General features: G+C 48.3%; 9 protein-coding genes across 10 annotated transcripts; 5 read left to right on the forward strand and 4 right to left on the reverse strand.

Annotated features, from left to right (window-relative positions):
* Positions 1-105: 105 nt before the first annotated feature.
* TERG_04121 lies at positions 106-1747 on the forward strand (the record flags this gene model as incomplete). 2 transcript variants are annotated; one of them, XM_003235021.2, is made up of 4 exons in its annotated part: positions 106-360; positions 469-643; positions 720-1582; positions 1652-1747. In XM_003235021.2, 4 exons carry the CDS (start codon positions 106-108, stop codon positions 1745-1747), a joined length of 1389 nt encoding a protein of 462 aa, XP_003235069.2. The 2 variants fall into 2 exon arrangements, with proteins under 2 accessions (XP_003235069.2, XP_047606184.1); XM_047749722.1 differs by lacking the exon at positions 1652-1747 and having other exon boundaries at positions 720-1600.
* Positions 1748-2404: 657 nt separating this feature from the next.
* TERG_04122 (mitochondrial DNA replication protein YHM2) lies at positions 2405-3653 on the reverse strand (the record flags this gene model as incomplete). The annotated part of the gene is made up of 5 exons (XM_003235022.1): positions 2405-2459; positions 2530-3202; positions 3261-3376; positions 3456-3480; positions 3593-3653. 5 exons carry the CDS (start codon positions 3651-3653, stop codon positions 2405-2407), a joined length of 930 nt encoding a protein of 309 aa, XP_003235070.1.
* A 1596-nt stretch (positions 3654-5249) lies between these two features.
* On the reverse strand, positions 5250-5817 carry TERG_12102 (uncharacterized protein; the record flags this gene model as incomplete). The annotated part of the gene is made up of 2 exons (XM_047751111.1): positions 5250-5725; positions 5815-5817. 2 exons carry the CDS (start codon positions 5815-5817, stop codon positions 5300-5302), a joined length of 429 nt encoding a protein of 142 aa, XP_047606185.1. The 3' UTR covers positions 5250-5299.
* A 1032-nt stretch (positions 5818-6849) lies between these two features.
* TERG_04123 (uncharacterized protein) lies at positions 6850-7338 on the forward strand (the record flags this gene model as incomplete). The annotated part of the gene is made up of 1 exon (XM_003235024.1): positions 6850-7338. One exon carries the CDS (start codon positions 6850-6852, stop codon positions 7336-7338), a length of 489 nt encoding a protein of 162 aa, XP_003235072.1.
* Positions 7339-7930: 592 nt separating this feature from the next.
* Positions 7931-8491, forward strand: TERG_04124 (uncharacterized protein; the record flags this gene model as incomplete). Its single annotated transcript, XM_047748203.1, has 1 exon — positions 7931-8491. One exon carries the CDS (start codon positions 7931-7933, stop codon positions 8489-8491), a length of 561 nt encoding a protein of 186 aa, XP_047604180.1.
* A 1342-nt stretch (positions 8492-9833) lies between these two features.
* On the reverse strand, positions 9834-11740 carry TERG_04125 (citrate synthase, mitochondrial; the record flags this gene model as incomplete). Its single annotated transcript, XM_003235026.1, has 8 exons — positions 9834-10022; positions 10077-10377; positions 10436-10991; positions 11054-11114; positions 11202-11249; positions 11308-11392; positions 11480-11544; positions 11624-11740. 8 exons carry the CDS (start codon positions 11738-11740, stop codon positions 9834-9836), a joined length of 1422 nt encoding a protein of 473 aa, XP_003235074.1.
* A 653-nt stretch (positions 11741-12393) lies between these two features.
* TERG_04126 (uncharacterized protein) lies at positions 12394-13161 on the reverse strand (the record flags this gene model as incomplete). Its single annotated transcript, XM_047748204.1, has 2 exons — positions 12394-12759; positions 12865-13161. 2 exons carry the CDS (start codon positions 13159-13161, stop codon positions 12394-12396), a joined length of 663 nt encoding a protein of 220 aa, XP_047604181.1.
* A 705-nt stretch (positions 13162-13866) lies between these two features.
* On the forward strand, positions 13867-14178 carry TERG_04127 (uncharacterized protein; the record flags this gene model as incomplete). The annotated part of the gene is made up of 1 exon (XM_003235028.2): positions 13867-14178. The coding sequence occupies one exon, from the start codon at positions 13867-13869 to the stop codon at positions 14176-14178; it is 312 nt and encodes a 103-aa protein (XP_003235076.2).
* A 607-nt stretch (positions 14179-14785) lies between these two features.
* On the forward strand, positions 14786-17888 carry TERG_04128 (uncharacterized protein; the record flags this gene model as incomplete). The annotated part of the gene is made up of 8 exons (XM_047748205.1): positions 14786-14905; positions 15005-15250; positions 15520-15622; positions 15699-15734; positions 15790-16827; positions 16900-16933; positions 17008-17176; positions 17241-17888. The coding sequence occupies 8 exons, from the start codon at positions 14786-14788 to the stop codon at positions 17886-17888; spliced, it is 2394 nt and encodes a 797-aa protein (XP_047604182.1).
* Between the last annotated feature and the right edge of the window lie 1077 nt (positions 17889-18965).

Consider the following 18965-nt stretch of genomic DNA (forward strand, 5'->3'; position numbering starts at 1 on the left):
TGGTGTATCAAGACCACGACAGCCAGACCCGAACAACCATCCCCCCGGCTTCAGCCCGCCCATTTCTCCCTCTCCCGGCTGTACCCACCGTCGATACAGAAGGCAATGATGCTTCCGCGAGCTTCCCTTGGCCGGACCGCCGCGCGCGTCTGGCGCAATGGCTGCTATCAACAGACCACCGTACGAGGCATGGCATCGCAGGCCGGCCTCGAGTTTGAGACTAGTGAGAGTGCTGGTGTGAAGCTTGCCAGCAGGGAGGTCTCTGGACCAACTACCACTCTTACCGTGGTTGCTAAGGCCGGTTCCAGATACGAGCCATTGCCCGGCTACTCTGAAGCGTTGGAGAAGTTTGCATTCAAGGTGAGCCCAGAATTTCCAGAAAAGGGTCGATTGCCTATCAGCCAGAAGGGCTATCGTGTTTATTTTCATTGGGGAGGCATTGGCTGATGGATTGGATTTCAATTGCAGTCTACTCTCAAGCGTTCGGCCCTACGAATCACCCGTGAGAACGAGCTTCTTGGAGGCCAACTTTCCTGCTACCGATCAAGAGAGAACCTTGTTCTCTCCGCTCGCTTCCTCAACAATGATCTGCCATACTATGCTGAACTTTTGGGAGAAGTTGTCTCGCAGACCAAGTATTGCAGTAAGAAAGCACAATTGCTCGTCTTGTTTCTGTTTCCGTTTCAGATAGGATAACTAAACATCGATTGATATATCAGCCCACGAACTCAACGAGCTTATTTTCGACCTTATCAAAGCCTCACAGAACAACATTGCTGCCTCTCCATCGACTCAGGCTCTTGATGTTGCGCATACCCTTGCTTTCCATCAAGGACTCGGAAACCCACTCACCATCCCGGCTGCTACTCCATTGAAGAAGTATGTGTCTGCTGAAGGTGTTGCCTCCTTTGCACAGGGTGTCTACACCAAGCCATCCATTGCCGTTGTCTCCAGCGGTTCCAACTCTGCTGAGCTATCCAAGTGGATTGGCCAGTTCTTCAATGAGCTCCCTACCTCCACTGCTTCCGGTGCTCTCGCCCCAGCTGCCACCCAGCAGACCAAGTATTTTGGAGGAGAGCAACGAATCTCCAGCCAGGCCGGAAATGCCATTGTCGTTGCTTTCCCTGGCTCCAGCGCCTACGGCACCTCTGGATACAAGCCTGAGCTCGCCGTTCTCGCCACTCTCCTGGGTGGAGAGTCCAGCATAAAATGGTCTACTGGATCTTCCGTCCTCGCAAAGGCTGCTGAAGGTTTCCCTGGCGTCCGCGTCTCTACCGACCAGTCCGCCTACAGTGATGCTGGATTGTTCCATATCACTATCTCTGGCCAGGCTGCCGACCGTGTCTCTCAGGCCGCCAAGGCTGTTGTTGATGCCCTGAACAACGTCGCTGCCGGCAACGTTGCTGCCGAGGACGTCAAGAAGGCCGTCGCCCTTGCCAGATTCCGTGTGCTTGATGCCGGATCCAGCCTTACCGCCGGAAGCGAGGCCACTGGCTCTGCTCTCGTCCACGGTGGCAAGGCATTCAGCATTGCTGCTAACGCCCAGGACATCGAGAAGGTCACCGACGCCCAGGTCAAGGCTGTAAGTTTGCCATTCTGACAATCAAGCGATATCTTTCTTGTAGACGCTCAACTAACAATCACTTACCAGGCTGCCAAGTCCCTCCTAAGCAACAAGGCCTCCGTTGCTACTGTCGGAGAGCTCTTCTCTCTTCCATATGCTGCTGACCTCGGTCTCACTGTGTAAATATACCCCCCATGGAACAGGTACCTCTCAACCACAATCGCTGAACTCCTAAAAATTACACCTACACACACACAATAGACTCAGCGTAACTTTTTTTGATGTTACTATACTAGTTGAAATAGTTGAAGAGAAAGAAAAAGGGAGAGTTAGATAGGTGGCATTTTTCCTTCTTTCCTGTGCTCTCTTCCCTATCCTCCGTCTTCCCCGTCACTCTCCACCTTGTTCTCTTTTGTTTGTCCTCTAGTAAATGTACTTATATAAAGAAGAATCCGAGTGTTTTTCATTCTTACTCTTCTTCGTGGTGTACTCGTCAATTATGGTATTTGTTACTATGCACGACTGAGATTAGAAAGCTTGAGCTGCTTAGGAATAGCATATATATCCCAGGTTAAATAAATAGAAGGGCAAGAAATGGCATACACGAAGGAAGTAATAACACATTATTTTTTTACCCACATTCGTATCAACGACAGTAACTTCGTGGACATTTTCTTATAAAAGCCAGAAACCTAAGAAAGAACAAAGGGAAAAAAGAACACATTACTTCTATAACTAATACAACATGCTGGAAGATATATGGCGAAAATGGAAACGAGATGAATACAGAGGGAAAGAAGATATTTTTGCAGGCCAAGACCGTAATAAGCTGCTGGCAGCTTAATGTTTGGCAGTGACCTTTTCTCCAGTTAGTTTCTCAACAGCTTCCTTGGCCCTATTAGAGTCGATGAATTAGTAAAATGAATATGAGACAGACAAGTAATGGAAATTAAAGATGAACGTACATGTCTCCAAGAGCAACCATGCAGACAGTCTGCCAGATACCAAGACCAATACGAGGAGTGACACCCCTGTAAAGACCCTTGATGCCGTTCTGGCTATATATGTAGCTGAAGGCCTTGCCGACAGTCAAATTCTTTGGACGGTTCGGGTCAACAGTCTTGCTCTGCATCTCGACACGGATGACCTCAATAGGCTGGTTCCAGGCCGACAAGCCACCACCGATGGTACTAGCAGCGATCTTTTCAAAACTGTTGAGCTTCTGACCGTCCTCCTTTCCAGAGACCTTTCTGATCCCGATTTCAGCAAGACGGGAGAGACCAAATCGAGAACCCCAGTTTGTAGTCTGTCGAATGGCGACGGCGTTGACGCCCTTGTTGATTCCACGGATACCTTCACGGCGGTAGATGTCCATGAAAGTAGCGAAGGTGCTTGGGGGCTTGACGCCTGCAGCAGCCATCTTGGACTTGGTGATTTCGACAGTCTTCATGCATGTGCAGAAACCCATGGTAGCGTAGGCCTGGGCAACACCACCAGCCATACCACCACTGATTCCACCGATGAAGTCATTGGCGCCGAAAGTTTTGGCATAGTACTCTGCTTCGGAAGCCACGAAGAGAAGGACGGCACCTTTGGTAGAGGCCTCGATCCAGGCCCAGGGAATGAGACCTTGGTAGTCTATAGAATGCAGTCGGTATTTATACTGGTGAGTGTATGAAAGAGAAGCAATTCTTACATCCAAGGATGCCACCACGACCCCAGATACGACCCATGGCACCGGCAAAGGTATCTGACCGGTTAGCAGCCATTGTAGTCTTGATGACTTCCAACGGCTGGCCGAGGGTTGTAACCCTATTTCAATTAATCGTTCGTCAGCACTGTACAGCCATTGACACACATAAGGCGGGCATATATAGGCGGGGAAGCGTACTCAAACAGGTTCAGGCCAGCGCCAACTAAAATTCTCAATCCATCAGCATCAAATCAAAGTGCGTAAAGGGAATAATAATAACAACAACAATAATAATTTTCATTCCACTCTTCTCTTCTCGCGCGGACTGCACTTACGTAGCAAATTGCTAAACTTGACGGGCTTCTTCTCGATCTTATTCTGGCCTGAGGCGGACATCTTGGATACTGATATGCTGAAAGGGGCCCTGACCAAGGGGAAAAAGATTGATGTGTATCGGGGCGGAGGACGCCTTATTTATTTTATCTGATGGCGGCTAGCTGGAGCTGACGGAGTATACCCGTTGGAACTTTGACTGGGTATGTGTATATTGCGGCGAAGGAATCTAGAAGCACCAAGGCTCTTGTTGTTGCTGCTGTTCCTGCAGGTGGCCTCCGAATATACAACGACTCAAGGGCACCTATAAATATCAACAACAGCGCGTTAGTCGAGGCCAGCCCATTAACCGTGCTATCTGACGGCGTCTTTCACAAGCCACCGAAGACAATGAAGCGCCTTTCTATTGCGGCGGTATATGCTCCGTTGCGGACAGGGGCCAGTGGACCGCGACGAAGCACAAGCACCGCCCATGGAACGAAGAGCTCCGGCAAGAATTAAGTAAGGGGAAAAGCTTACCGTGAAGTTTTTTTCTTCTTCGTCCTGCTTCTCTGGAGACAGTGATTGACAGTAAAGAGATGACCGAGTTGAAAGCGAGATGAAGCAAAAAATTGAAGACGACGAAGCCGGGAAGGGGGAAAAAGCAGCTGAATACTCGGACCTTTTTCTCTTTTTTCTTCTTCCTCCTGAAAAGGGACCGCGGGCGGTTTTGGCCTGTGATGGGATTATGTAAGCGGTGAGAGCCTGCGTTTTAGCAGGCCTGGTTGGGGTGTTTTAGCGTTAGGCGCTCAACAAATGCGCCTGCAGAGCCGCGATAAACGGAGCTTTTCTTCCTCAACAGCTCGCCTAAGGGGAGCAATCTACTTGTATCTACTTATATCGGACACGACTATGATTATTGCTGAAATACGAGGCAGAGGACGAAAGTCGGTTGGTGTTCTATGCGATGAGCTGCTCGTCCTTAAGAGACTATCGATAGATATAGACTCATTCTCACCACTACAGCAGGGGAGTGTCAGCTAGGTCCTAGGCAACTAAGGCTTGTTGCTATGCATGCAATTACTAAGTATAATTATCGAGAGACTCAGACTTTGCCAAAGTTCCCTTGCCGATAGTCCGTCGTAGGCCTGGGTTAGCGTGGGGAGTTGGCCGCGTTGATCACCCTGAGTGGAGCATATAACTACCGCTGATTTTATATATCAAGTACTTCATGAGGAAAGCCCTTGTAGCACTTCTGTGTAATTGTGATTAGCTATGACGGATCTATATGCAGCTTCTCTAACAAATTTTGACGTCTCTATGCCTCTCTGCATAATATAATAGTGAATATAAGTAGAAATGAAGAAAAACTATAAGATTCCTTGACATCGGACCTTATTAAAGCCATCACCATCACTACTTGGGTTTCCAGTAAAGCAGACTAGAAATGATGATACCACGAAGCCTAAGCGAAAGTCAACTGAGTTCTGCTGAATTGGAGGCCCATCAAGTAGTAGGCAGCTGTATAGAAGGTAGTACTTTGACTTGCTTGGCTTCGCCAGACAGCTGGCTACTGGTCCTAGACACCACGTAGAGGTGCAAGTCTTGCCTAGGTAAAACAGAACGCCCAAACGCTCAAACGCCCAAACGCCATAACAAAGGAAAACATGGAGAAGTGCCGCATTACACGTCATGCGGCAGACCAGAGCACCACCAGAGCCTTCACCATCCTAGGCAGGAGAGGAGTCAGGAAGAGCGCTGACAGACTCAGGGGCAGGGTCACCAGAAAGCGTCAACTGTTCGACTCCCTGCTGAGCGCCGGACGTATCGACGCCCTCCTCAAGGATCGAAATCCTTTCCTCTTTCCAGAGGATTTGCAACCTGTCGAGCTCAATCCCCCTGCGGAGACGAGCAGCCTCTGCCGCCTTCTCCTCCTGCGAAAGGCCTCGAAGCCGCTGCCTCTCGGCCTCCTTCCTCCTCTCCTCCTCCTCCGTCGACCTGGAGGCGCCGTCAAGCAACCCCCCGCCACGGCCCCCGCGTCCCCCACCCCTTCCTCTCCCTCCTCCTCTGCCTCTCCTCCCTCTCGCTCCTCCACGACCGCGGCCATGCCTGTTGGCAGGGTAGCTGTAGATCGTCACGTTCTTCGCGTGGAAAGTCTATGCAAATCGAATATTAGCCACATCAATCCAACTATGTTTGTTATTCCCAAGAATGAGATAAGAAAAATGATATAAGAAACACGTACCATTGTCGAAATTTCCTGTATACGCGAAGAGTAGGTAGTAATGAGTTAGTCACGGCTGTTTGCACGCATTTAAAGCGTGTATAAGGGTACTTACTCGAATATGAAATGTTCGGACGAGGAAAGAAAAAAGGAAGGAAGAGAGAGAAAGAGAGAGGAAAGAAAAGAAAATAAACAAAACAAGTGAGAGCTGGGCAGAGTGGCTGGGAGGGAGCTAGGGCTGGCACTAACCCCTTTGGGCCTATCCTGTACCCTCGAACTAGATATAAAATATCCTGCTTAATTTATGAACGAGCTGCTGTGAGCTCCATATCCTTCGTGCCGCTTAGTGATTATATCAACCACTAGACAAGTGCAATTGTAATCAAAGATATAATCCTATGTTCTATTCTCAGGGGTATCTAAGAGAGACATCAAGCTGTAAAGCTGAGATAAAGACGCAGTAAATTGGATCTGCTATGATTTAATGAACATGCTCCTAGTATAGCCTCCATATTGTTTGTTTCTCCTCCCTTCTTAATCTAAAATACTTAGACTATACGAAGGGTGGAATTTTGGCATGGCATATAGGTTCTTAGTATTTTGTTGGGTATATTCAGGCGATCAACTGGTCGCCCTTGATATTTATATAAATATCTAGGGTAAAGTGAAAATATGCGCGTCGTTTATTTTTTATGCCAAACGATGGAATAAGGTTTAGTTATGGTAAATCACGTGATGTTACTAGCGCCGATCCGGCTTCTGCCAAATGACGTCGGTTTTCTCTGGCGACTTGCCTTCGAACTCCAACTCCAACTATATCATTATATCTCTCATATGCACTCCTGTAAACACGACACAACAGGTTGAACGAGCCCTCAGTCTAGTAAGTGCTCAGCTGGTACTCACAAATCTTCATGTCGTCCCCCCCCCGATACCCTAGTTGTCATTTAAACATAAACACTAACTAAACATGCCTTGCTGTCCACCGTTGACCATCTTTACAGTATCATACTCCTGGTACCGCTGATAATCAGCACACATTGCACTACCGCAACTATGGACAGCGTTTGCAAATTTATCAGCGAGTGGGTTTCAGCAAGTTCTCCCTCGACCGAAGAGACCCGACGCAGAGAACGCCGATCGATGGAAAAAGATGCGGAGGCTTTTAGAAGCGCCTTGCGAATTGAGCATGTTATCGATGGCTTTGAAGATGACGTTCGGGACATGTATCCAGATCGTACAGACATCATCACTGTGATCAAAAAATTTAGACAGGTTTTATACGATGAACATGGTGGAGTACCACCATCTTCCGTCCTCTGTCTCCCTCCTACTATCCAGGCCCAGGGGAAAATGACATATGACAGAGTGGTTGAAAGATGGTCAGATTGGACCAGCCTATCCAAGGAGTTCCCCTTTTTGACGGGCTTCCCCTCTATCGAAGAGCAAGCTGACTCCATCGATGACAGCGAAGCGCTCGCCGTAGAGACTGCCATTGCCATGCAAAAGTGGCATGTGGATAAATATGGGAATGCCTTATGCTAAGGATGGTCAGTTTACTTTCGAGTTCAAACTTTGTAATTATACCCTGATACCCTTCGATCTTATCGCTGTTTTATTCGCCGCTTGAAGGCCTTAGGCCACCACTTATCTACTTAATGGCTGCGGGTGGCTTTCCTCGAAATTCTCGCCACTCTTGATGTATTTCTTAAAAGTATGAAACGATGGATATATTAAGATGCCGTGTCTTGATACCTCTTCTTCACTTTCTTTTTGTTCTCGTGCCCAGCCAGCCGTCCTGTTCACTGCTGAGCCTGAAAGTGTTGCATCAAACTATACGCACCTGCCGCAATAGGACAGAAAACGTGACTGAGCGTGATGGAAAGGGGCACTAACCTTGTGGCTCGAAACTGACGCGAGTTTTTTTCTTTTCAAGACTTTCTTCTCAAGACTTTCTCAAGACTTTCTTCCCCAACTCTTCTCAATTTACTTCTCAAATATCACGTTCCTCGGAACCAGGTTTCTAGATCACTGAATCAAAGATGGCTCCAGGATATAGCAAGTTCGCTTCTCTAAGCCGTAGCTTGTAGCATGCTTATGCTAATGTTTGCTCCTACTTAGACGCGATATCCAGATCATGAAGCAATGGTTGAAATCAGAGCAGGTGAAGAGCTACATTAATGCATGCCGTCAAAGACAGGAGAATCATGCATTCGAAAAGGCAAGGTGTAAGGAGTACTTTGCTGAACTATTCTATCAAGATGCTCAAAAGGGGTTTAAGATGGAATGCCCTCCGGCCTTGTGGGTTCTGGCGATCTTCTGTCGATTTCTGTTCGCCTTACTGCGGAAACCGGCCCTTGACCTTATGGAAAGTGGCGGTCACTGGAACTGGCCCTACTGGCTCGGAGAACTTTTTTGCTGCGGTGGCATGGTGCTGCAACTGGCCATTGCCAAAAACCCGCAACTGAGTACCACTAAAGCCCGTGTCACTATATTGGTAAGTACCTTTGTCTCTCACACGATGGACGCTATTGCAGCATGCTACCTTGGGTCTAGGGAAAACGACGCCTTTCTTAACGGCGTAGCTTACGTCTCAAGGATTGGTTGTGAGTTTTTCATTATGATCATAGGCTGCCGGGCTACGCTACATACCCTACAGCCACAGGAAGTGGACCAAGCCGGATGCTTGGAGACGTAGGATCAACTTCCCGCTGAATACAAATATTGGGCCGAAAGCTCTCTCAGTAACTACCGCGACGAACAAAATTTCAAAGGAGCCCTCCGACGCAGCAGCAGACAACGCGTACAAGCCAGCCCGAGAGCTTCTCCAGTTGACAATACCAAACCCGTATAACAGACGTTAGCGGAATATACTCGTGCTATATCGAGGACCACTGATCCTTTGGTTGCATGAAATGTGCCATCGGTTACGTGGGTGCGATGACAAAACGGGTTGAACATATTGGACAATTGGGGCTTCGGACCTGGTTCTATGGGGCTTCGGACCTAATATATTTCAGACTTATAGTTTGACCAAGCCTTCGGGTTTGGAGTCATCGCGTCTATATGTGTTCAACCCACCTCCCTTTTTTTGTTGGCCGATGGCCAGTGGCGACCATCTGGTATCACGCTCAGAGTCTCTGCGCCTTGTTGCGTACAAGATGAAGGTGTGTGTGGGTTCGAATCCTACAGCTGACATTTGCCGCACCCATACGTTACTATTCCTGATTTCAAACCCTGCTTCTCCTCCTCGGTAGGCCCAAATACCATTTTTTTTTATCCTAGAACCAAATTGCCCTTTCGCTAATCCTTCGCCAGGTATTTCAATGGAGCTTTCTAGTTGAAAAACTTGACCGAGGTCTCCTTTAGCAGGTAACCGGAATTTTACGCCGGTATAACTCCCAGCACCAATTAGCTCCCGCGGCTCTATCGAGCAACCATGTCTTAGCACCTACTTCGGCGTTGTACGTATGTAGGATGGTGGTGGATAGCTATATAGATATAGTTATTGGTACTTGGTCGTAGCCCTTCCGCGATGTGCTCCAAGACTTGCCATTTCGCTTTGAGAATAACAGAAAAATGATTGGGCATATGCGGTGTCCCAAGAAAAATACATGCAAGTTGATGTCAACTCTGCATGATGCATGGAGTGCTTTACAGCCACCAGAGATGTCAAATGAGATTAAGTTTGGGTATGCGGGCGGGCCGCTGAACGTGAGGTTCCATCCCGGCGCACCATTTGGAACAATATATTTCCCATTCTAATTACGTAATATGACTTTATTTTCCAAACTCAATTGGATGGATGGTCTACGAAAAACCGGAGAGGAATACAGAGACTCGTCTGACTAAAGAGGATATAAAATACAACTTGATAGTTTCATATAGTTACAGACTCGAACGGACAAAGGAAATAAAGAGGAGGTGAACAAAAGAGAAAAGGGAGAAAATGGATTGTCAGCGCGTCATTCTAGACAGCCATATTCCACGGTCTATAACTTTCGACTTTTGGTTCGCTCAATGATTGTAAGGTATATAATTTACAGCTTTGCGCCGACAAGCTTGGCGTAGCCTTCGGTGCTGAAACTCTTTGGACGCTCGATAGGGGAGCCGAGGGCGCGGTCGATGATGAGCTGAGGAAGGACACCAAGGGCACGAGAGACACCGAAGAGGACGGTGTAGTAGCTGGCCTCGGTCAGGCCGTAGTACTGGAGGAGAACACCAGAGTGCTATTCCATGTTAGAATTGTTCAATTTTAGGGGAAATATAGCATTCAAACTTACAGCATCGACGTTGGGGTAGGGGTTCTTGGTCTTTCCGTGTTCGGTCAAGACACCAGGAGCGATCTTGTAGACCTGACTGACGAGCTTGAAGAGTGGGTCCTCAGGCAAGTGACGGAGGGCGAATTCACGCTGAGACACGTAGCGGGGGTCGGTCTTGCGGAGAACGGCGTGGCCGTATCCGGGGACGACCTGGCCGGCGTTAAGGGTAGACCAGAGGTAGTCCTTGATGGCCTGGTCGCTCAAGTCGTTGCCAATGGCCTTCTGCATCTTGTGAAGCCAGTTCAAAACTTCCTGGTTGGCCCTGTGGACGGATTAGTCCAAATGATATGGCTATGGTTACGTTATGAAAGATGACTTACAATCCGTGGAGAGGACCGGCGAGACCGTTAAGACCGGCGGCAAGAGAGAGCATGGGAGAGCTCAAGGCAGATCCAACCAAGTGAGTGGTGTGGGCACTAACGTTACCACCCTCGTGGTCGGAGTGGATGGTAAGGTAAAGGCGCATCAACTCTACGAAGTCGGCGTTGTCACCGTAGCCAAGCTGGTTGGCCAAGTTGAAGCCATAATCCTTGTCCTTTTGGACGGGAGCGACCTTTCCGTCCTTGAAGACGTTGCGGTAGATACGGGCAGCAATGGTGGGCAGCTTGGCAATCAAGTCCATGGAGTCCTCGAAGGTGTACTGCCAGTAGTCCTTCTTGTTCATGCCCTTAGCATAGGCCTTGGCAAAGGCAGACTCATGCTCAAGAGCGGTGACAGCGAGGGAGAACTGGGCCATTGGGTGGAGGTCAGATGGGCAGCGGTCGATGAGTTCCTCAATGAACTTGGGGACATCGGAACGGGCAGCCCACTCAGCAGAGAGGTCGCGAACTTGTTGCTCGGTTGGGACCTCACCGGTAAGCAACAGCCAGAAGAGGCCTATCAGCTTGTTAGACCTCCGTGTTTCAGACACGTTTTCCATCCGTCTGATCTATACACACCTTCTGGCAATGGCTCCTGGCCGCCTGGCGCCTTGGGGAGGAGTTTCTGGCACTCAGGAATCTAGTTATCCACAGTTAGTTGAGATATCCTAAGACAGCTATTTGTCCATCTAGATAAAAAAAAAAAGGAAAGAAAAGAAAAACTTACGGTCTTTCCACGGAAGCGAATACCCTCCTCAGAGTCGAGAATAGATCCCTAAAGCGCAGAGTTAGGCTCTATTGCCATACTAAACCGGGTCCAGCACCCTCCTTACCTCCCAGACGAGGGACTTGATGCCACGGGCGCCACCATAGACCTGGTCGAGGGTCACCTCACCAAGGACCTTGTGTCCATGCTCCCTGTAGATTGTAAAGGGCCGTCATCAGCGATGCTCTCCAGACTTCTCAATGTCTCGATACTGTTCTTGGGGTGTGAACTTTACATACTTTCGGAGCTTCTTGACCTGCTCAATCTTCTCTGGTATCTGGGCGGCGAAGGTCTCCTTGAGGGTCTATAGGTAAACAACCACTTGTTAGTAAACTAAACCATCGTGTATGCAAGCATACTCAATTCTGGAATTGGGTACGTACAGGAGCCTTGGAAGAGTACTGTCGGAGAGCATTGCGACCAGCAGCCTGGATAACTGGCTTGGAAGCCATGGAGGTGGATCGGAGAGCAGCGCTCCCTAGTCTGAGTGAAGCGGCCATACCAGCGGCTGATAGAAGATAGTGTACAGGGGACGAATTAGAAGTACACGGCGAGGGGAAGACTTGTTCGAGGGTTGAGATGAACTTGAAGCTGTGAAGTTGAAGAGGAAGAGAAGGAGAAGAAGTTTTGCTTTTGCTTGTGAGGGTATTGTCGGGACCGAAAAACGTGACCAGCTGGAATTACAAGGGCTGGTCTCGCAGTTCCTGGCCGTCATGTATTGTCACGACGTCTTTTTACTCTCCCGGTATTTTGTTGGGCCCAGCAATCTTTTCATCGCTTTTTTCTTCTCCTTTTTGTGCCGGTGATGCATGGAGTTCGGAGGTAATAAGGGGCAAGGCTGGCTGTCCAGGCATCAGTTGGCTTGCTTCCCTCAACCATTGAGCGATAGACAGCCTCGGAGGCAGCTGAGGGACAAAGGCTGTAATGATGCAAGTTGCTGCTGTCGTTATAGAACATGGCAGCGCTGTGCCGAGGCTCAGAGATAGAGTTATGCGATATAGATGCAATGCACATATTATTATGGAGATGGGCTATTATTATCATTATAGCTGCAGCGATATTTTATGCTGTTTTCATCTCCACGGCATCCATGTCCCATCTGAGGTAAACCTGTCTAGAATGTGAATAATGCATACAGACTGTGGGGAGTGTGTTAAAAATCCAAGGTCTGCATCCCTGGCAGCTCGTCCCCGGTGAGACCCTTCTCCCTCAGCAGCACTGCTCTTCTCTCTAGATACGCCTTGTAAGGAGCTTTAGGAATTGTCTTCTCCTTGTCCTCCCATGGCTGGTATTGGACCTGCTCCCATACTTCCAGTTGATCCATGAACCCCGGGTTGGGCCGGATCTTCCGTTTTCCTTTCACCTCAGCGAGGACAGCGTCGCGGCTTTTGCCATATTTCCGCATCAGATAGGCTATCACCATGGTAGGAGAGCGAGATACCCCCCCCTCACAGTGCACAAGAACGACACTACCGCCAAGGACTGCCTGGTGACCCCCATGTCCACCCGGTCTCCCGAACTTTCAATGTACTAGCTGAAGGTTCACGTTTGTGCTATGGTATCCGACTGGCGTGAAATCTGGGAGCTAGTTGGATCCAAAATTGCCTTCATATCCACTATCCACTGGGCTTGCAGTTGAATTTCGAGGAGTAGCGTACACTTCATCGAGGAAATCACAGAAGATATTCATGTGTTTGATGAGATCCTGGGTCTCTGTGTCGTCGCACCGTATCCAGAGATGATGCTTGACGTGTCGTTTGAACTTTTGTTGCTGCCACAGTGAGCAGCCGTTTCCAACCAGCGAGACCACCCCGGATATGTGGTTATCTCGTAGGATAAATTCCTGGTAAGTATTGAGAACATCTGCAACATAGAGACCAGGCTCTATTTCAGGGGGCGGGCGGACATCGTAGAGGACCATATTGACAGACAGGTAGAGCAACGGATGCTGAGAACTCTTCTTAGTATATTAAAGTATTACCTCAAGGAAGAGAATTAGAGGTGAGCAGTCTTAAACAATAGAAACTTACAGTTAATATGTAATGACGAGGTTGAGAACTACTCGGGAAAAAATGTGATTGGTGATAGTTAACTTAGTTAATTAGTTTGTAAGATAATACTTGTACAAAATTATCGGGGGAAAAAGGCAAAAGTGCAAAAGAAAGTGTGATTAACTTTTAGAGGTGGTTAAATGCCTATAACCAAGATATTGAGAGGAAATGGCTGTTGAATTACCGATAACTTAGTTACAGTTTCCTATATTTCATTGCTAGATTTTGATTTGTCCAAGTTATCATAACTCGAGAGGGATTAATTATAATACTGTTTATCATGTAAATAAAAGGTGCCGTGTAAATGTGCTATTTATCAGGAAAGGTACAATTGTAAAACCAGGGTGATTCATTGAATACGCTATTGTTGCATTTACAAGAATCGAGTAATGAAGTCTTGTCCTCAAGCAGGACAGTGTTCCTATAGAACACAAGAGGACCGAGAGCACAAACTGCATATATAAACCCTTCAAGCCTATATGGAAATGACAAAAAGTTGCAATCTCAAAGCATACTTCAAACTGGGCACCATAACTATCATCTTAACAAAACACCATCTTGTCTAGCAGCAAAGGATGGCCGACATGCAACGAGAAATCGACCTTTGCATCGAGCTAATCGAGGATGCTCTCGGTCAGGAATACGATGCTGATGAAGACACAAAAACACTTATCACTGAAATTCCCGAAAAGATTCTCCAAAGGTCGTTTGTTGCGTTGCGTGCTCAGTCTGAATCCGGCACCCACTATGTGGACATGAGACGGCCAGACATCAAAAGAGTTTTCTCTTGCGCCTGGCAGCGAATGGTCCAACCTGCATGGAGTCATATGATGGTATTAAGTATGGGTTTACTATGGGTAAGTTTCAGACACTCAGATTCCAGGTGAACATTGCTAATAATTGACAATTACAATCTAGAAAACTTGTCGAGGGAGTCGACGCCTATGTCGACATTGAGTTAAACGAGATGCAAATGTCTGACTATTACGTAATCATCACATGATCATAATTTCCTGTTTAGGTTAGTCCAAGACAGCCAATACCTTCTCCTTGAAACTTGCGAGGGAGAAAAACCCTTTTTCACCAACTCTTGACAACTCCTGTCTTCGTCACCTTTTATTTCTTCTCTCAATATTTTTCATCTTCTAATATTAGCAGACAGGCTGTCTTATCGCTCGTATCTGGCCTGCTTGGATTTTTCCTTTCTCCTTGCTTGAAACTGATAGTGGAACCTCGGCCGTAGGCTTTTTTTTCTCTGAGCCTGCTGCTTGTGGCTGGGACTGTAGTGACAAGATCACCCGTCGAGCGTCAAATAGAGACCTTATCTACTGGATCACGGATAGCTTTCCTACTCTCAGTAGATACAAGATACAACATAGTGTGGAATCTTCCGGTCCCAAAGAACCTGCAGATACCAGCCCAAAACCAGCCATATTTGCAAGTACTAGCTTTTACATCCTATTCACATAAAATCGGTAGCAGCCTCTATCAGCCATGTCTTCTGCAGTAGCAGAGCTGGATGGCTATCTCCATTCTATGCTTTCCTTGAAGCCCCCTGGTGTGTCTGGATCCAAAATTAACGGCATCACTTCATTGTGTACTGCCAATGTTCAGGTTAGTCATACGCAATACTGTCCTGACACTCTCACTTCTTGCAAGCTCTTTATGACTAGAAGGACCCTAACTAACTTCTTTCTTCTCTTCTCTATATAGTCCGAATCGGTGTTGATACAAAAAATCTATACCCATTTTAAGCGAGCACCAGGGACACACAAGTTGGGCGTACTCTATGTCGTAGACTCTGTAACTCGACAATGGGTAGAATTAGCACGCAAGGCTGGCCAGCAGATTGGCGGCAGTGCTCCAGATGGAACGTATGCTGCAGGCGTTAACCGAGTGACCGAGCTTCTCCCAGTCCTCATGACTGATATCATAAACAATGCTCCTGAAGACCAAAAGGTACGCGTACTCTTAGACATGAATCAGACTCAATATCTCCTGCAAGGTGGAAAACAAAAACTCCCCTGCAGTGCAGAATATGATAGACCTAGGCATCCGCCAGCATGGCGTTGCCTTAAGACGCCTAAATCACCGTATCACAAAACTCCTTTTTCCCCCTTATACTTGTGACTTTATATCCGCTGCCCTTCTTGAACAATAGGTCATATATCATGCTGTGGCTGAATAATTCCCACTTACGTATATCCGTTTTTTTTTTTTTAATTTAGGACAAAATCAAAAAGTTGGTGGACATCTGGGAGCGAGGATACACATTTCCAGCTCCCATGCTCCAATCGTTCAAAGACAAGCTAAATGCTCCAGTATCTCAAAGTAAGAAAATGCCCCCTTGGAAAAATGCCCTCTGAGTTCATCCCCATTGGTTTTAGAGAAGTGGTTTTTAATACAGCCATGGGATTCTATACTTGGGGTAACTCGAATGGCTGTAAGTTATAATAATGGACGAACATTTTTTTCTAATGTACACGCAACTTTCTTAGACGTTGAATCCACAACACCAGAAGGGTCTCCGGCTCCAAATTCCTTTGCGTTCGGTGGATCAGGCCAACAGCCGGCTCCGGCAGCTCCTGCTGGAGGTGCTGCTGTTCCTGATACATCAAGCATTTTGAAAGCACTTGCTGAAATGGCAAAGCAAAACACAGCCGCCCCAGTCGCTCCCGCCGTCCCAGCAACACAGACTAGCACAAGTAATTTATTAAACACACAGGCTGCAGTCCCGCAAACAAATGCACCGCCTGTAGACCAGGCTGCACTTCAATCTAACGGGCAGTCCGTAAACCCCTTTGCTGGAAATCTTGCCGCCCAATTCCCAGGTCTGGCCAATACCGCCCAAAACATGTTCCAAAACCAACCCCAAGGTCAGGCTGCAGGTGCAGGCGCAGGTGCAGGTGCTTATCCTGGTCAGAATCCGCTTGCACAATTGATACAGCAGCAGCAACCTCAGCAGCAACAGCCAGCCGCCCCAACTCCTGTTACTCCAGACCCCCTTCAACAGTTAAATCTGATCCAGCTTCTTGCTGCACAGGGTATTCCACAGGAACAGTGGGCTACAGCTCTTCAAATTTTAAATCTTTCCAACGCAGCCAACGCAGGTGGAATGGGTAATATGAATCCTGCTGCACTGGCAGCCTTTGGCCAGATGCCCGCAGCGAATCAGAATGCTTGGGGGGCAAATGCGCAGCAGCCCGAGAACTCATCACGTGACAGAGACCGGGACACCCGCTCTCCACCAGGCCAGTATCGTCGCCGTTCACGGTCTCCTGGATGGGATAGACGGCGTGATGTCTCTCCTCCTCGTCGGCGCGATAGCCCTGTGTATGGTGAATATCATGGTGACTCTCCTGGCCGTAGCCGCGGTGAGCACGGCAGAGGAGGCCGGCGAGGGAACGAGTACCGCCAGCGCAGTCCACCAGGTAGACGCCGTCGAAGCCCTAGTCCTCGCAAGGAAAGCAACCTCCCTCCTCCGGGACCGAAGTTCATTGACTATGACTATTCCATTGGAGACGGAAACATTAAAGGTTCGTTTATAGATCTCTTTATTAGTCCTATGCGTCTATATGAAACAAGGAGCTAACGTGTAAATTCTATAGTTCTGAGCCGGACATTATTCGTTGGTGGTGTAACGTAAGTACCAGTACATCCTGCTTGTTTATGCCTATGATTTGAAAGATTGTCTTTTTAACACATGGGGTGATTAGCTCAACTGAATCTCATCTCCGATCGCTCTTCTCCCGCTACGGCACGGTTCAGACATGCATTGTCAACAATGACAAACGACATGCGTTCGTCAAGATGGTCAACCGGCGCGATGCCATGAATGCCCGCGAAGGAATGGAGCAGTACAAATCCGGAGACATGCAGCTTAGAGTAAGTCATACATCCGTTTGCCCGCATATAAATAGCCTGGTGGCCTAACCTTGAGTTATTCTAGACACGCTGGGGAGTTGGATTTGGCCCCCGAGACTGCAGTGATTATCATACTGGAGTCAGCATAATACCCGTTGACCGGTTGACTGAAGCCGACCGCAAATGGCTCCTTACTGCAGAGTACGGTGGGACTGGCGGTAAGCCCATCGAGAATGGAATGGTTGTTGAAGAGCCCGATATCGAGATTGGAGCTGGTGTATCTTCCAAGGGTACGTACAAGAACCTAAAAGGCCTGGAACTTTCTACCTTGTGTTTTGCATGTAGACTAACTGAAACAACCAAAACAGCCATCAGCCGACGCATGGCAACCGACCAGGGGGGCAAGCGTGGCCCCCAGTCGAGCCGATATAGCCATGAGCGCTTCCGCCGCAACGAACGCAGCGGCGGTGGTGGTGGCGGAGGAGGAGGAGGAAGCGGTGGTGACGACAGCCACAATAGCGGTAGTGGCAGTGGTAGTGGTGACCATGACCGCGATCGAGACCGTGACTCTGCCTCCGGGCCCAACGCCAATGCTATAGGAGTTCCTCCAGCCGTTCCAGGGTTCGGCTTCTCGTTCCCTGGCATGCCAATGTTCCCGCCTGGGTTCATACTTCCAGGCACGCAGACGTCGACCACCGGACCCCCATCACAGCCTAATGCGCAGGGCCAGTGAATCATAGAAACAGAACGTTGAAACGACCTCCTCCCCCCGTCTCCCATGGGCATCGGTATACCTCCACGGCGTTTTAAAAGAGTCACCAAACCTTCGGTCAAGGAAATGCTTTCTCCCTTAAAAAAACAATCCGAGCTAGTTCGCGGTGTGCCAGTCGCGAATGAACCAGGAAAACCCTCTCTCTGCAACATAATAAATACCCTTTTTTCCCTCGACTTGCTGTTCTCCTTCAACCCAGGCTGGCGTTTGAGCTTACTTTTGCATCCCTTTCTTCTTGCTTCGTGTAATTGATTGATCTGTTCTTCCCTATCTTCTTGTTCCCTTTTCTGGCGTGTCTGTGGCTTTCTCCTTTCATCTTTCTCGCCTTTCCTCCTTTCAAGTCTTGTACAGTACTTAACCTTTTTGCTTCTCTCCATCACCTTACCTGGGGCACACATAATGCAAATCCAATGCAATCGCTATTCTTCAATCATTATCATCATCATCCGTCCCTTCCAGCCGTAAAAAGGGAACGAGCTTAGCTAAGCTTCATCACGTGCAGATCACCTCGTCTTAAACTTGCAGCTTCTCGCAGTGTTTTTTTTTTTTTTTTTGCTCCTGCGCAACCTTGAGAAAGCGTAGGGAAGGACACCGTAAGTACGGAGTATAGGTTGGTATAAAAATAACACACTTGCAGCGTCATAGTAATATAGTCGTACCGAGGGAGGTGAGCAGCAGCAATCCGTCTCCGCGAACGTCATGAGAACAAAAAAGTGGGAACATCGCCACGCTTCACGAAGTGCTTGTTCATTGCTTATCTGTAGCACGAAGGCCACCCCCCCCCCTTCCCCCCCTCCCCCCCAGAGTTAGAGGAAGGGGTGGTCAGATTATTTTTTTTATTAGCCAAATTTGAGGCTCACCTAGCCAAAAAGCGGGGGAGGGAGTCGCAAGGGGATTTATTACTTCCACGTCGCATAACAATCACCGACAACTGGGGCAATGGGGCGCCGTGCGACTTGTAGAGAAAACAAAAGAATTGGGGGGATGCCAGGCCGAAAACCAATCCGACCTGCGCTGCTGACTGATATGCTACTTCTA

Source organism: Trichophyton rubrum, assembly GCF_000151425.1.
Source record: "Trichophyton rubrum CBS 118892 genomic scaffold supercont2.4, whole genome shotgun sequence".
NCBI classification, from domain to species: Eukaryota; Fungi; Ascomycota; class Eurotiomycetes; order Onygenales; family Arthrodermataceae; genus Trichophyton; species Trichophyton rubrum.